The sequence below is a fragment of the Esox lucius genome, chromosome 17, assembly GCF_011004845.1.
Source record: "Esox lucius isolate fEsoLuc1 chromosome 17, fEsoLuc1.pri, whole genome shotgun sequence".
Lineage (NCBI taxonomy): Eukaryota > Metazoa > Chordata > Actinopteri > Esociformes > Esocidae > Esox > Esox lucius.
The window spans coordinates 12,296,816-12,314,605 of record NC_047585.1 but is presented as its reverse complement, the minus strand read 5'-3'; the positions used below and the strand labels follow the sequence as shown (position 1 = coordinate 12,314,605).

The 17,790-nt window shown below is 40.8% G+C and overlaps 1 protein-coding gene across 2 annotated transcripts in view; it reads left to right on the top strand.

The window, feature by feature from the left end:
* Positions 1-17,790, top strand: part of LOC105023694 (guanine nucleotide-binding protein G(s) subunit alpha) — a 62,042-nt gene that overhangs the window by 1,973 nt on the left and 42,279 nt on the right. The window contains exons 1-4 of one of the 2 annotated variants that reach the window (XM_013131795.3): positions 11,328-12,660; positions 14,259-14,331; positions 16,148-16,202; positions 16,365-16,484. In XM_013131795.3, coding sequence (XP_012987249.1) covers positions 12,522-12,660; positions 14,259-14,331; positions 16,148-16,202; positions 16,365-16,484 — 387 coding nt within the window. In that variant the 5' untranslated portion in view covers positions 11,328-12,521. Of the gene's footprint in view, positions 1-11,327; positions 12,661-14,258; positions 14,332-16,147; positions 16,203-16,364; positions 16,485-17,790 lie in introns of those variants that run through there. The other variant, XM_020055145.3, reaches the window with a different exon arrangement.

Below are 17,790 nucleotides of genomic sequence, written 5' to 3'. Positions count from 1 at the left end.
ACAGTCAGCCACAAGCAGTATGTGATGACAACCTCAGTGCGCTTGTTTCAGTGTTTCAATGTTTTGTTGTTTGGCTGATGTTTGCGTGGGTGTAGCGGAATGCTTGTGTATCCGCTCCTTAACAACGCAGTTGTTTAAATAAAGTGATTCTAATGTAAGACAAGGAAGAGAAAGTCAAAACAAGTATGAAATACATGTTTACAAATACAATAACAAATACTAAATCAAGGAGACAGAATATAACAAGATGGAAGTGTTCACAATGTACATGGTACAGCATTGTGGACTGAGTGTGTGTGTGTGTGTGTGTGTGTGTGTGTGTGTGTGTGTGTGTGTGTGTGTGTGAGAGAGAGCCAGTGAATGTGTGTGTGTTCCATGTGTACGTGTGGGGACCTGATATACCCACAAAGACAGGAAAACCCAAAAACTAGGTACCCTCAAGATTATTTTAGACGTTCTGATTCAATACTCTGGTGGTCTGATTCATCAGTTTCATGATCTGATTCAACTTGTCCTGGGGGTAGATGCTTTTCTCCATTCCCTATGTCCTGGCTGTGAAGCTCCTAGCCTGTTTCTGTTAAATGGTACCAGCGTGAATGTCCCATGTCCTGGGTGACTGTGGTCCATTATGATGATCTTTTGGATATTTCTGCAGGACCCTTTATGGAGTGAAAGCTTGCTCTGGTGAATGTGTCTTGGTTACCTTACCAGCCCCTGAACAGACATAAGATTGCGGGCAGTTGCACAGGTGATGATGTAGTCTGAGAGAATGCTCCATGGTGCATTTACCAGTTTGTGACGGTCCTCTGGGACATGCCGGAACCCTTGAGTCGTTTGCGGTTCTACTTAACTGTGGTGACCGTGTGGTTGGACCATTTTTACGGTCCTCAGTGATGGACACGCAGTTCAACAAGACCCCCAACGAATAAAGGGGGCACGGTTTCTCTTCCGTTTCCCGAAGTCAATGTAGTTGTTGTTTTTTTCTGTCGTGGGAAGGGGTTGTTTACCTGGCACCACTTGGATCAGGGCTCTAATCTCTTCGCTGTAGGCTGTCCTGTCAGCGTTGGAGATCGGGCCAACCACTGTGGTGACGTCAGGATACTTGGTGATTGAGTTGGAGTGGTATGTGGGCAGTCGGTCGTGGTTGAAGGGGGAGAACAGTACAGGGTGGGACCTGCATGCTTTGGGGGAAGCCCCCAGGGTTGAGGGTCTTTGCGGTGGACATTCGGTGGCCTTCCTTGACTACGTCCCACTAATCACTGTGTACTCTGAGGACACGACTAGGGTGACGTCCGGGGATGCAAGCCTTGTGAGGGTTAACGTGCTTTTCCGCCTAAAGTCACAATTCCAAAATGATACAATATTATGCCTTTATTCAACAACTTAAGTGTCTCAGAGCTCTGAAAACATTTTTAATGTTGTGTTTCTTGTTAATGTAATGAATGCTAATGATGTTTTTTTTTTAGCTTTATTCTTTGAAAGTGTGCATATCCATGTTCCATAAATACCCAGAACAATGTGACCCATTGTCAACATGGATCTTCTCAGATACCGAACCCATGTCTAATAAGACACATTTCTGTAGCAAAACAACGATACTAAATATAAATAGATGTAGAGTAGTATATACAGTAACTATAGGCATACATATATCCAGATCACCCTAGGCTACTATATAATGTATACTGACATAACTTTCAGACTTTGGAATTAATATTTGTAATGAGGAGTACTTTTTAAGGAGCAATAACATTTTCTTTGTCTTACCAGATTGTTCTGTATGCTGCTGGTGCATTATATCAAAATGACTCAAACATCATTATTCAAAGTTCAGTTAAATACAAAGTGTAATTTGTTCGTGACACCCCCAAATCATTTAGCTGCTCATCTTCATTTACAACATTCACCATTCATCTACCTCATAGGCAGGATCACAGTTATATAGTTCCACTGACTTACATTAGGCCCATTTGAGTAACAAAGATCGCTTTTCTCACAGTTCCACATTTTATCTTTATTCTTAGCCAGATAAACAAGAAACCAGGCAAACCTAGTTCAGCCGGCCTGCAATAGAAAGTGTTGATCATGGCTGCCCTCTCAAGATTCTAACCTAGGTCGCCTACATGAAAGGCTGTGTCTTGACCCACAACACCACAGAGCTGATCATTTGCCAGGTGTCGTTTTAAAAGGGTGTTAGCCAGTAATATGTCACTAGACGCCATTACGCATTGTGTTAAACTTAGTAACGTTTCTTATTTAGTTTACCTCCACCACAAATAGCATCTATTAACTGCATGGCTTTTGCCACTGGTTGTTTTAACAGCTTATTTGCCATTCGTGAATGACATTGATACAATAACTACTGTATCAATATAGGTGAAGATAACAGACTTTTACATTAAGTGAAAAGATGAGAGAATCATGTAGCAAGCGAAGCGTTTGACTATCCTGAAGAAATGCTAAGACTTAATTCAAAAATCCACCAGAAATAGTCGCAATATAACAGTTAAGTAGTGATGGCCGTTCTTCTAGCAGCAGGTTATTATGCTAGCAGCGATAACTCAGAATTATATAAGGAAATATAGTTCACAATCTAGTCTGTTATTTTATGTTTAATGTCCGTTCCAATGTTGTTCTTATCTGTTCTTTTAATTTTTTTTTACATACTAGATTAACTATATGGCCTTCTAAATGTCAATGATGGTTTTTATTGTGATAATGAAAATCTGAGTGCTGCCAGCATAAAATCCTGCTTCTAAAATAACGCTAATGAAGCCTTGTTTGGCCATCACTAGAGTTAACAGTTGAATTTTAGGCTTCTCGTAGCTACAGAAGGTTGTAGCCAGCAAAGTTTTTGTCTATTCTGAACAAATCTGCTTTTACCACTGGCCGTTTTAACAGCTAATTAACCATTCGTGAATTACATTGAGTATCTGTCAATATAGGTGACGATATTTTTATAACTGACAGGCTGCGAAGTGTTTGTTTTTCCTGAACAAATCCTTATATCCACCAGAACTGTTTTGTTTTAGGCTTCCTATTACAGTTTTTGTCTGTGTGCTGACTGCTACAGGAGTCGAACGCAGGACCTGTTGTTCCGTAGCCCGCGTCTCTAACCACTACGCTATTTAACAAAGGGTAGTCTGTCAGTAAGTCAGTCAGGGATGGACGGACTCAGTAAGAGACATTCACTCTTCTAGGCCAGCTCCGTTTACAAAAATGTTTCAAGTCAAATCCTAGAATCCAGTTTGATTGTTGAAAGGCTTCGGGTTTGATTGTTGAAAGGCTTAAAATTGTTAAAACATTCTGCCCATACTAGAAGGACTTTTGGCATTGCATTTGAATATTGGATTTGTTTCTTTTCACTTTTTTCACTTCAGTTTCACTGCTAAAATAATTGTGCTGAGGCACAAGATAGAGGAGAGAGTTGAAATAGCAATAGGTTAGTTTCAAACAAATACTGGAGCGCTATATGTGCACCAGAGAGAGCCGCTTAATTTCTGGAACACCCTAGGCCACAGAATTGATTATTTAAAATACATGTTAAACCACTCTGTTTTTCTTGTGATAATTATGAGAACTGTTTTTATTTCTTGAACCAGTTTTTTTTTTTTTTACCATTTTACCTTGATTAAAGGATACTTTTCCTTCATGTAAGTGTAAGCTCATAAACAAAAATGCAATCTTCCCTAGCGTTTTTAGCTTGTCTTTTCAGTTCACCATAGTCCAAGTCAACTTCTAAGTACCTCAAGTTATAGTACTTCAGAAATTGCCTTGATTCTGAAACAGACCCTGTCTTCACACCATATACAGTGCATTTGTAAAGTATTCAGTCCCCTTCATTTACTCTACATTTTATGTTACAGCTTTATTCTCAAATCCATTAGAACCCCCCCCCCCAACAGTCTACACACATTGCTCCATAATGACCAAACAAAAACAGCAGTTTTAGAAACATTTGCTAATTTATTAAAAAAAGGAAAATAACCTACACACATACACTACGATTCAAGTTTGGGGTCAATTAGAAAAATCCTTGTTTTTCAAAGAATGCAGAATGTGGCCCATTATCAACCAACCATGGCACTTGGTGTTTGCTAATCCAAGTTTACATTTTTAAAAGGCTAATTGATCATTAGAAAACCCTTTTGCAATTATGTTAGCACAGCTGAAAACGGTTGTACTGATGAAACAAACAATAAATCTGGCCTTTTTTCACTAGTTAAGTATCATCAGCAATTGTGGGTTCGAAAATCGTCAGTCTATTCTTGTTCTGAGAAATGAAGGCTATTCCATATGAGAAATTGCCAAGAAACTGAAGATGTCGTACAACATTGTACTACTCCGTTCACAGAACAGCACAATCTTTCTCTAACCAGAATAAAAAAGGAGTGGGAGGCTCTGGTGCACAACTGAGTAAGAGGACAAATACATTAGTGTCTAGTTTGAGAAATGGATGCCTCACAAGCCCTCAACTGGCAGTTTCTTTAAATAGTACCTGCAAAACACCAGTCTCAATGTCAACAGTGAACAAGCGACTCGGGGATGCTGGCCTTCTAGGCAGAGTTGCAAAGAAAAATCTCTGATTGACCTATAAAAAGAAAAGATTCAAATGGGCAAAATAACAGACACTAGACAAACAAATCTAAGTTTGAGGTGTTTGAATCACAAAAAAACATTTGAGAGATGCAGACTAAATGTAAAGATGCTGGAGGAGTCCTAGACGCCCTCTCTCAAGTGTGTTGGAGGCAATGTGATGGTCTGGGGGTGCTTTTGGTGGTGGTGAATTTGGAGATTTGTACAGGTTAAAAGGGGTCTTCAAGAAGGAAGGCTATCATGCCATACCCTGTGGATGGTGCTTGATTGGAACCAATTTCCTCCTGCAATTGAACAATGACCATTAGCACAGCTCCAAACTAGGCAAGAACTATTTAGGGAAGAAGCAATCTGCTGGTATTCTGTCTGTAATGAGGTGGCCAGCACAGTCACCAGATCTCAACCCTATTGAGCTGTTGTGGGAGCAGTTTGACCGTATGGTAAAAATCTAAAAGACCAAACTTTGACAAAATGTAGTGATGGTGCCATTGTGAATGGTATTTTAAATAAAAACGATGAAATATTGTAGGGCAGACTTGTAGGGCAATGTGTGCATTGTACAAAAGTATGATCAAATCATCACAGCTACCAGAACTGGAAGAGACAGTTACTCAGAAAATAATGTAATGAATTAGTCTCTCTGCCAAATAAAAAACAGAAAAAGAACCAGGCAAGCCTTATTCAGTCAGCCCCCAATTAGAAGTGAGGAATGTTGTTGTCCACACTGGATTCGTACCTGGGTCTCCCCAGTGAGAGGCTATTTACTTAACCACTACACCACAGAGCTATACACTTCTGAACTGTAGGTACAGCTTCTTGCCGTTAGATCATTTTGTCATGCATTAACATCATGCCAAGTTTGGATATTTTGCTACACACCATTAAGCATTGTCTTAAACTGACTAATGTTTCTTATTAAGTTTACCTCCACCACAAATAGCATCTATAAACTTGTATGGCTTTTGCCACTAGCCGTTTTAACAGTCAGTCAGTGACATTCGCTCTTCTAGGCTGGCTCCACTTACGCTAGTGGCAAAAGCCATAAAAGAAACTTGGTGCAAATTGAAGAACATTAATCATGAAAGATTTGACACTTGTGCTTTAGTCACTTTGTAACAAGTATTTGATTAACTAATACTATGGCAGCGGGTCTATGATCTGGTACATGAAATAACAATTGAAACACCCAACTGTTCCTTTTAATTGGAAATATGTAGAATTTTCTTTACAAAATAAATTATCTGTAACCTGTATGAAGCATTGAACTGTTGGGACAGTTTTTGTTGTGAGAAAGCAGAATCTGGGTGGAGGCAGCATAATGCTGTGGGGATGCTTTTCAGCAGCAGGAATTGGGAGACTAGTCATGATCAAGGGAAAGATGAACAGAACGAAGTACAGGAAGATCCTGCTCCAGAGCACTCAGGACCTCAGACAAGGTCAAAGGTTCACCTTCTAACAGAACAAAAGTAAAGTCTGTAAATGTCCTTGAGCGGCCCAGTCAGAGCCAGGATTTGAACCCAATCAAAAATCTCTGGAGAAACCTGGAAATGCAAAGACGTTCCCCATTCCAACTTGAAAGAGTTTTAAAGGTTTAGCATAGAAGAATAGGAGAAACTTAAAAAATACAGGTGTGCAATGCCTGTAGCATGATACCAAAGAAGACTTCAGTCAATCAATCACACATTTTGTAAAGCCCTTTGTACATCAACATTGTCACAAAGTACATTTACAAAACCCCTGGTCTGAAACTCCAAAGAGCATGCAACAACAGGTTGATGCTCATTGGCTAGGAAAAACCTCTGTATAAAGGGCTGAAAGAAGAAACCTAGAGAGGAACCGGGTTCTGAGGGGTGGCCAGTCCTCTTCTGGCTGTGCCGAGTGAACATTTTAAGATTACATATTGCAGTAATTAATGAATGCATGTGGACTGTGTCCAGAGTTTGTTAAACATAATCCACATCAGAAGCATGACCAGATGGACAAGAACAGGGACAATCTAGGGGAGGAATGGTCGGAGTGGAGTGGCAGCCGAAATCATCAAGTATCACCTGCTACTTAATCTGCGACAGCCAGGAGGACTTTGGACAGGGACAGCTAAGAATCTTTTGGGCTTGGTTGTCCTGAGGTGTGGTCCAAGGGCTCATGTCCTCCTAAGTTAAGTTAAAACAGAGCAGGACACAAGGAACATTTAGAGAGCACACGCCTTAGATTTACAAAGGAGGAGGACGAGGACTGCAATGGAGAACAACAATAAGCCAGTGATTCCGCCCCTGGATGACATTAGAGAGTGGTCATCCCAGTGGAGATGAGAGCCTGTCTGGCAAAGCCAGCAATGGTGGACTGTATCCAAGCCTTTATGTTCACCTTCAAGCCCCAGGGCCAGACTACATTTAATCATAGACCATGCTGAAGAGAGAAGTATTTAGTAGACACTTCCAAACTAGTGAAGCTAGTGAAGCTGGAGAAAGCCCTGCCTCTGGCTGTTTGTTTAGAAATTCTAGGGTACAATTAGAAGGTCTGCACCTTGTGATCTTAGGTTACATGTAGGTATGTACAGCTGGACCAATTCAGCAAGGTAAGTAGGAGCAAGTCAATGTAATGCTTTATAGGTTAACACCTTCAAATCAGCCCTAGCCTTAACAGGCAGCCAGTATAAAGAGGCTAATGTGTCAAGAGTAGCTGTGTTCAGCACAAGTTTATTTACTGATTTATCAGAGTAACTGGAGAGAAGAGCATTGCACTAATCTACTTCTGAAGTAGCATAAGCATGGATTCGTTTTTCTGCATAATTCTTTTAATAACAAGTTTCTGATTTTTGCAATGTTCCAAAGATGGAAAAAGTCACTCTTGAAATATATTTTATATTTTCATCAAAGGAGCAATTAGGGCATATGGTAACGCCAAGATTTCTTAGTTTTTTGGGATACGACCATACAACTACCAAGGTTCACTGTGAGATTTGTGTCCTAAAACAAGCATTTCTGTTTTTAAAAGCAAAAGGTTCTCTGTCATCCACTTCTTGTCAGAAACATATGCTTCCAAAGTAGCTCATTTTGGGGATTCTCCATGTTTCATCGAAATATACAACTGTGGGTCATCAATATAGCAGTGAAAATTGACATTGTGGTTCCAGATTACATCACCCAGTGGCAGTATATATAGTGAAAACAAAAGTGGTCCCAAAACCGAGCCTTGAGGAACACCAAAACTGGGGATGAAATGGTTACCAGTTTCCTGATAAACCACAGTAGAATTCCTGATGATTAATATTACCGTTTCAAATTGTAATTATCATTAAAACTTTGTTTGATCACAGTGGTTTCAAAAACACATGGTAAATACTCTCCAGCATCAACCAAAGTTAGCAACATTCAGACGCAGGCACCGCCTGCATCGTGGGTTTTGTTTTTGTGTGAAAACATGGCGAAAGGCAGTAATGGTGCTTGGGAGATTTATTAGCCTTTTAAGAGGACCAAAGTGTGGTTGTATTTTTGGGCTTTACAAGAGTGCTGAGAGAAACTTAATCCAAGATGGTCACCCTGTCTGCATTTAGGATTTGAGCTGCTCAACAGTTTGGGGTCTCCTTCGTCATACTTTTCATTTTATTATGCACCAAATGTTTCCAGTGGGTGACAGGTCTGGACTGCAGGCAGGCCAGTTTAGCACCCTGACTCTTTTACTTTGGAGCCATGCTGTTGTAATATGTGCAGAATGTGGTTTGGCATTGTCTTGCTGAAAGAAGCAAGGCCTTCCCTGAAAAGACGTCGCCTGGATGGCAGCATGTGTTGCTCCAAAACCTGTATATATTGTTCAGTATTAATTGTTCCTTCATAGATGTGCAAGTCAACCATGCCATGTGCACTAATGCACCCCTATACCATAACGGATGCTGGCTTTTAAACTGTGCACTAATAACAAGCCAGGTGGTCCCTATCCTGTTTAATCTGGAGGACGCAGTGTCCATGATTCACAAAAATAATTTCAATTTTTGATTTGTCATAGCACATGACATTTTTCCACTTCACTTCAGTCCATCATAAATGAGCTCAGGCCCAGAAATGGCAGCAGTGTTTCTGGATGTTGTGTTTATATATGGTTTCTTCTTTGCATGGTATCATTTTGACTAGCATTTGTGGATGCAGCTACGTACTGTGTTCACAGATAATCATTTTTGCAAGTGTACCTGAGCCCATGCAGTGATTTGCACTACAGAAAACAGTGCAGCCTGAGGGCCCGAAGATCACAGCCATCCAATATTGGTTTTTTGCCTTGTCCCTTGCGTTCAGAGATTTCTCTGGATTCTTTGAAACTTTTAAGGATATTATGTACCGTAGATGAGAAACGTTATTCTTAAATTGTTGCACTATTTGCCTGCGCAGTCCTTCACAGAGTGGTGAGCCCCTCCTTGTCTTTACATCTGAAATACTCATCCTCTCTGGGATGCTCTTTTTATACCCAATCATGTTACTGACCCATTGCCAATAACCTAATTAGTTGTGAGGTTGTATTTTTAGCATTACACAACTTTTCCTGTCTTTTGTTGCCCCTATCCCAGCTTTTTAAAATGTGTTGCTGATATCAATATCAAACTGGGCATTGGGAAAATTCAGGGAATCATCACAGTATAACGCCAAGTTATACTGTGATGGGATATCAATCAGTCCAGTCAGGAAGAATAAGCGATTGTGAATCATTGTCACCTGTTTTAGTGCAAATGAATGTGACAATAGGTGCACTGGAGAGGCAACAGCAAGACAACCCCCAAACAGGGAATGTTTTTTGCAGGTGGTGGCTACAGACAAATTCTCTCTCCTTATCCTTCCTGATTGATTCTTCTCATGTTTTGTGTTTTGCTAGTGTCCTTGTCACTGCTGGTAGCATGAGGCAGTATCTGCAGCCCATTCAGGTTGCGTAGGCAGTCCAGCACCTCCAGGATGGCACATCAATACGTGCCGTCGTACAAAGGTTCACAGTGTCTCCCAGTACAGTCTCAAGAGCATAGAGGAGATACCAGGAGAAGGGCCTTTACACTAAGAGAGCTGGGCAGGGCCATAGAAGGTCATCAACCCAGCAGCAGGAACGGTATTTGCTCCTTTGTTGCCGGAGGAACAGGAGGAACCTCACAAAATGCCATCCAGCACCCTTTTGGTGTACGTGTTTATGACAGAACTGTCAGAAACAGAACCCATGAGGGTGGCATGAGGGCCCAACGTCCGCTAGTAGGACCTGTGATTGCAGCCCAGCACCAGGCAGCTCGAATGGCATTCAAATGAGAACACCAGAATTGGCAGGTCCACCATTGGCACCCCATTCTCTTCAAAGATTAGAGCAGGTTCACACAGAGCACGTGACAGACGTGAAATAGTCTGGAGACACCGTGGTGAACATTACGCTGTGTGCAACATCATCCAGTGTGATGGGTTTAGTGGTGAGTTAGTGATGGTCTGGGGAAGCATGTCCTTGGAGGTTCGCACAGACCTCCTTGTGCTAGCCAACAGTACCCTGAATGCAATTAAGTACTGGGAGGAAATCCTCAGACCCATCGTCAGACCATACGCTGGTGCAGTGGGCCCTGGGTTCCTCCTGTTGCAGGACAATGCCCGGCCTCATGTGGCCAGAGTGTGTAGGCAGTTCCTGGATGACGAAGGCATTGATGCCATTGGCTGGCCTTCATGTTCCCCAGACCTGAATCCAATTGAGAACCTCTGGGATATTTTGGATTGGTGCATCCACCGCCACCAAGTAGCACCACAGACTGTCCAGGAGCTCACTGATACCCTGATCCAGGTATGGAGGGAGATCTCCCAGGACACCATCTGCTGTCTCATCAGGAGCATGCCCAGACGTTATTGGGAGTGCATACAGGCACGTGGGAGCCGTACACACTACTGAGTCACATTATGAGTTGCTGTGATGAAATCACAGCCTGTGATTTCAAATGTGTGAGTTTGAATCCGGCCCTCAATGGTTTGGTGATTTTGGTTCTCATTGACCGTTGTTACTTCATTTTGTTCTGAATGAATTACACAATGTACAGTAAAGTTTTTGATCTTGAATATATTTAATTCATCATTCACATCGATGTGTTATTTGCGTTCTCTTTGTTTTTGAGCAGAGAATTTTTTTTATACATTTGCAAACATTTCTTAAACCTGTTTATGCTTGTGCATTATGGGGTATTGTGTATTGATTGATAATCAATGTAATATATTTTAGAATATGACTGTAACATTACAAAATGTGGAAATAGTGAAGTCTTTCTGAATGCACTGTAGAAATGTGCACCTAGTTAAAGGGATTGATAATATGCAACACTGCTTGAGATGTTGAGTGTGTCCATTTGGTACTGGCAGAACAGATTGACTAACACGATTTATAACTGTTTATTACAGTTATAAAACTGTAATAAACTGTAAACTCAATATTTTTATATGGATTTTTGTTTTGTTTTTGATGGGTCAATCATAATTTCAATGCCATCAAAATAGCCATAGATTCAGGGGGAGTAAAGAAATCAAATATGAATAGCCGCAGGTTTTAATGCATTTGTAGCCTATCCATTTTTGTAATAGTTACAATGAATCTGTTGTGTTACAGTAGCATACTTGCTGTGTATGGAAGATCATTTCTTCAAAGAGGGCGCCTTTTCTCTTCGGAATCGCAACTTCATGACGTTTTGGGCAATCATGTGATTAAACTCTGGTCGTTCCCAGGGTTCAGTGAGAGCTGTTTGCCCCACCCCATCTCTTCAACGCTATCTATCTCAATGTATAATTCTCAGAGAAAAGGAAAAAAATACAAAAAAATACTTATAGGAAAAGAATTTATTCACATTTATTCAAGTGCAGGTCTGGCCTTTACATGAAAAAATAACTGTCATCGCTGGATTCAATGATTATATACCGCGGTATGTTCATATATGCACATGTATCTACCATACGAATTCAAAAGGAATACAAAGCTTAGATTGACAGCAGGCTCTACCCTCGAGAATCAGAAAAATAACGGAGGATTTTCATAAATATATATGAATCGGGAAAATTGCATCGCAAGAAGACGTACTTGAGTCATTGTTCGTCCAGAAAAGCTTACCGATGCGAGGAGAAATACAAATTACAGCGGTAAAGAAAACGACCGAGAGAAAGGCCTTTTGATCTGGACAGACCGCAAAGCAACCAACATCTGTGAGAGGGGAAATACATTATTATAATTGACTAAAACAGGATATAATTGACAAGGTTACAACAAAATCGTTGTCTCCTGGATTTATAAGACGTTTGGATGAAGAAGGAACCTTCTCGTCATGACCAACATGCCGTCATTTTTGTGGAAATAGTATGCTTTTTAAAAATTGATCCTCCCTGTATCTGCTTTGCCCGTCTCGCAAGGCTTGAGGACGGATTGCAATAGAAAAGAGGAAATACGCTTTGATGGAACAGCAAATGTTTTGAATGGCAGTGAAACCGATGATGGGTTCTGGAGGAGACATTTGCTAGATTTCAGTGTGGATTTGAGCTCCACGACAAGACGTCGTGGGAATTCAGGCTCGAGATCATTCATGTACATTATAGCCCCGAAGAATCATATCCACGTTGAAATGATTCTTTATGACTTCATTGCGGATTTACAGTGAACACATTGTAGGAATCAACAGTCTGGGAGGGCGGCCCGGGTGTCGTCATTAGCACCATCACTCCGTGCTCCCTGAATGATCTATTAGCCTATAGATAATTAACAGTAATAACTAGGGTACAGTCTGGAGAGGCCATCCACACGTTACAGGGGGTTTATTCTGCACCTGTCAATATAAATGTCACCAATTTTGAGCAAGGTGTTTTTGTTTTGTGCCACTCTAGGAATCTAGAATTATTTATTTAATATATTAATCCCCCCTCTCCCGAACCTTTTATTGGGTTTTTGGGAAGATGGGTTGTCTGGGCAATAGTAAGACCGAAGACCAACGTAATGAAGAGAAGGCACAGAGGGAAGCAAATAAAAAGATAGAGAAACAGCTTCAAAAAGACAAGCAGATATACCGAGCAACTCACCGGCTACTACTATTAGGTAGGTTTCTCACATGCTAAGTTATTTGTTAAGTGTTTCATGTGATGATCAATGTGGAAATCCCAGCCTTATAGATATTGTCGCAAATAAGAGGGACAGCTAAGTGTCTGGCATTGTTCATGACAGTTCTTTTTTTTATGAACATGTTCCTCCAAGGTTGGCCACAAAGCACAAAGGCTATTCAGTTTGTTATATTGCAGTGCGTTTTAACTTTGGTTGTGCTGTCATTTTTCATAGCAGCTTGTTCTTTTAGTAGGCTTACACTGGCAGTACTTGGTTCAATGCATGCCTGTCATGAAGCACAATGCATGGTTGGCCATGATAAGCCACACATTTTGTCCAAAGCAACATTGTTATATATGATGCCTCCTGACTGGATGAATTATGACTGCTGGTGTACGCCTATCAATGTGTGCCCAGGCCTGACTTACCTAAGAGTGCAGCCTACAAAAATTCGCTTCAGGACTGTACTCTTTTCCTCACCATACACTTGGTTCTCCTTGGAGGGCTTTTCATAATTGTTGCTAACAGGAGGAATGATTTGACAATGAGCCTGGCGCAATACATTGCCTTCATTTCCGCCTATTTACTACCACTAATTACTCCAGTAACAGCAGCTTACAGGAATTACCATGTTGTTACATAGTGATTGATTTATATTTGCATAGTGTTGTAATTATTATTATTATTATTATTATTATTACTACAGTATGTGTTGTGAGGGTTATGTCTGGAATGAACAGATACATTGTTTTGTTGTTTCACGTGGCCTAGCAATGAGTAGTATTTTACTGAATTATAATTTAAAAACACCTAAAATCATGCAGTATGCTAATAGTTCTTCCAAAATCCAGTTAGTCTTTAATTCGGTTGCCTTGCTGGGGTCCAAGGCGTGAAAGCAAACTTTGGTTCCTTCAATCATTGATTCCTGCCTGATCAAAGGGATGATGATTCAGGCTTTTAACTGTGGTAGGGCCTAAGGCAACATTCTTCAAGCACTGCTAGAATTAACTTATGGATAACCAAACCATTTTCACTGTCTGAAATAAAAGATACATTTCAGAGCTGTGTGGATATATATTTATGTTGAACCATCAGAACCTTGTGTTTGGCTCTATCCCTTAAACTGGGTTACCATTTTGGATTGAATCTGGACTTTGGTTTGTATGAATGGTCGACCTAGTCAGTTTGCTTCATCGATGGTGTGATATCCTTGGGTGTGAAATATAAAAAATGTCCCACTGGCCCGAGTTGGGATGTGGTCTCTTTGCCTTTCAATTTCATCTAGCAAGTAGCATATTGTTAGCATGCATGGGACACTATTTGTTTCCTCTGTTCCTCCATGACTGGAGAAGGGCTGTGTTGAATATCCCAGAATTCCATGCCCTGTGGCTAGTTGACAGCCATCACTAGGGTCAGAGGTTTTTCCTGACCTTGTGATCTGAGCAGGTCAAACTCTGGGCCCTAATTGTTGGTTCTTACATGGCTGAAGAGAGAATGAATTTATGTTTTTGTATTGCCCTGAAGAGAGCCCAGTCAGTTAATGTGGTTGTTTTAGGATTTCCTTAGACCCATATCTTTTTGTTCTGTGTTAACAGGTGCTGGTGAATCTGGGAAGAGCACAATCGTCAAACAGATGCGAATATTGCATGTGAATGGTTTCAATGCAGAGTAAGTATTATTTTCTTGTCTCTTTTTTCATACATTTTTGGAAAACCATGTTAAGCACATTATAGAGTGGCTGTAGGGGTCTTCATTGTTTTAACTAAACTCCTAGAAAAATTGTAAAGATTCTCTCAGGTAAATTCTTGATTTAGATGAGCATCTGTAAATAGGTGTGAATGCCATAATAATCCACACTATCAGGTTGAACAGACCTGTGTTCACTGTGTTCACACAACCCAAGGGTGTCATTTTTTTCATCTGAGTTGACCAGGTTCAGCAGTAAAAACGCTTGCTCTAGGGGTATAAATGCCCTTTCGTAAATATTGGGGTTTAGCTTGTCTAGGCAACAGATACCTTGATAGGAAAGAAGCATACATTTAAAACTGCTGAGAAATAAAGCCCTGTAAATGCTTTTGTCAAATTATATGGGTATATGTGTACTCTAGCAAGTGAAATAGAAAAACAAAATGGATTATGGAAGCAAGGAACTGTAAAGTTGCTGTGAGGGGTTTTGCTAGAGTGAAGGTGAACATTGGCTAAATTGACTAATTGCCCATATTATCTGTTTCCAGTTATTTAGGTATGATTGACTAGGGTTAAAATATGTGAAAACTGCATCCCACCCCAGAGTATATGAATGTCTTACCAAAGAAACTATATTATTAGTTATCCTTATAGATGAAACTCCTCTTAAGGTATATTTAGAGTATTGCTCGAAGAATTGCCTATTTTATGAACTGTTAAAACATGTGGTTGGTAAGATAGCTCCAAATTTACAACACGCCCTTGAAGTTGTTTTTGAACAGGCCTAGTTTGAAATCCCATACATTGGCTACTCATGCTACTTTTATTTTTTTCCTTTCATTGTCAATATAGTATGTGATATAACACCAATACTGTAGAACATTTTAAGGAGAGTAATTTGCCTCAGCTTTTGTTTCCACCAACAATATTAGTCCATGCAGGCTACATTTCTTTTTATGTTGAGGTTACTTACTGCGGCCATTTTGTACATATTACTGATCATGTACTCAATGATTCAGATAATTCCGGAACTATAACGAGCAGTCAAAGGGCCATGGCTTCCACATGGCATATCTGAGAAGTCCTAATAAGATCCGATCAACATTATTGTGCCACAGGGGACATTTATATTAGTCATAAAAGCACCACTGCCTCCACTTTAAATGCAGCTCATATTTTACCGACCACCTAATACAAATAGTTCAGTTTGAAAACATTGGTAAAAAAGGCACTAGCTGACACAAACAACAGGGACCTGTTGCAGATCGTCTTTGTCCATTCCGGACAGATGTGGTGTGTTTAGTGTTCCCTGGGGTTTCTTTTTGATAAATACATTGAGTCTCTGACAGTTGTTGCCTCAGTCTGCCCCTACAAATAGAAGGTTGGACTTATTTAATTAAAGTCAGGACTAGGTGCTGTAGAGCAGAAGGAGAATATGGAGGTGGGGAGGGCTAGAATACTAGAGAGAGGGAAGAAAATGGGAGGAGCCAGTTGGGGAGAAGGCTGTTTGGGAGGTTGGGATGGCTGTTTATTTTGAACTGTGTTTTCAGGGTGTTAGCGTGAGGAATGTAGTGCAGCCTCCCTTGTCATACAGCTATCTGCTCTTGCATAATCGCTCACATCGGCAATATATTTGTATGTATCAATTTAGGTTTGGCAGATTTTGGCAATGACTAAAGATTGCCAATCTGCCGGTTGGTGTTTTAGTGTCAAGCATTTCACAACCGTTATATTAATCAGAATGACATTTAGTGGTATATTGTTGTACAGTAACTGACTTGATGTTCATGCTTCCCAGGGAGAAAAAACAGAAGATTCAAGACATAAAAAACAACATAAAAGAAGCTATAGAGGTAAGCAACTGGTTTCTGATGGTTTTTCTTTTCTTGATGGCAATTTACATCAGGTGTTTTAGTGGCCCGATAGAGCAAATCGTTGACACATTTGAAAATGTATACGTTAATTCCATCTTCTCAATTTAGTTTGAATGTTTTTCTCTTATTCTTCCATTTCAGACTATAGTTACAGCCATGAGTACACTCATGCCCCCAGTCCAGTTAGCCAACCCAGCACACCAGTTCCGAATCGAATACATCCTGAACCAAGTAAATCAGAAGGATTTTGAATTTACATCGGTAAGTGTTTGACACACCATACTATCCCTGTCATGTTGGCAGGTTTCTGGGTTTTTCCTCTGGCGGTGCACATCCGGGCATCTAGTTGCCGTCAATGACTTTGTTCAATGAGCCACGCTGACTTGGAAACCTTGCCAAGGTTGTGCCAAGTCTTTAGTTCCGTGGGTTAACAGTCAGGCTGGAACCAATCCTGATACTGTGGTCCCATCCTGAGGTTGTGCCACAAAGGGTAATCCCTATTTTAACATTTTTAGCTGTTGGAGCAAAGGGGATGCCAGTAACACATTTTTCATGGCCAAAATAAAAACACAAACCTTGTTAAGCGTTTTGGTCCTTTCAAAGCCCACAGTACGTAAAATATTGTCTTATATAGCTTGGAAAACAAGTCGCTTTGGATGACAACACAAGGATGTTTGTTTGTTTCAAGCGTAAAGGCTGTTTTTAGAGTAAGTCAAGTTCACTTCCCGTTAGGTTCCCTTGCCACGACACTGTGGAGTATCTTTGCAACCTTTGTCAAAACTATGAATGTTGGTCAAACCGACTTGATGCTGGTTTGCAAAAGAAATCTCAGACAAGGCACAACGGAATGGGCTGTCACTGGGCGCCGTGTTCAGTTGCACAGCACGGTGTCTGGCGGGCGGCCTTGTGGTTCAGTAATTAGCAGGTGTGCTCCCCTTGATGCTGTAAATTGAATGAGCCTCTCACCTGAGAGAAGAATGGCTAACGCTGATTGCGTTTAATGACCTTAAGTGGGTCTGATGGGAGTTCCCCTCTGCTACACCGGGACCCTCGGGGATTCCCGCCGAACTGTCTGTGGCAGAGCAGGCAGACGTAGCCAGACAGGGGAGCCAGTTAGGCAGTTGAGGCCTGTGAAGATCTTCCCTGTCATGTTTGCCTGAAATTCTTATAATTTAAATGAAAGAAAATATAATTTCTGAAGAGACGACAGGTGACCAACTCCTTAGTACCGTAGAACATTAGCCTTAACATTACACTGAAGCTGTCAATAGATTTTCAGATCTTGTATGTGGTGTTTGCTGTGCCAAAGGAATCTGTGTTACTCTGTGTGTATATGTATGTGTGTGGGAATATTTGTGTGTGTGTGTGTGTGTATCTATGTGTGTGTATCTGTGTGTGTGTGTGTGTGTGTGTGTGTGTGTGTGTGTGTGTGTGTGTGTGTGTGTGTGTGTGTGTGTGTGTGTGTGTGTGTGTGTGTGTGTGTGTGTGTGTGTGTGTGTGTGTGTGTGTGTGTGTGTGTGTGTGTGTGTGTGTGTGTGTGTGTGTGTGTGTGTGTGTGTGTGTGTGT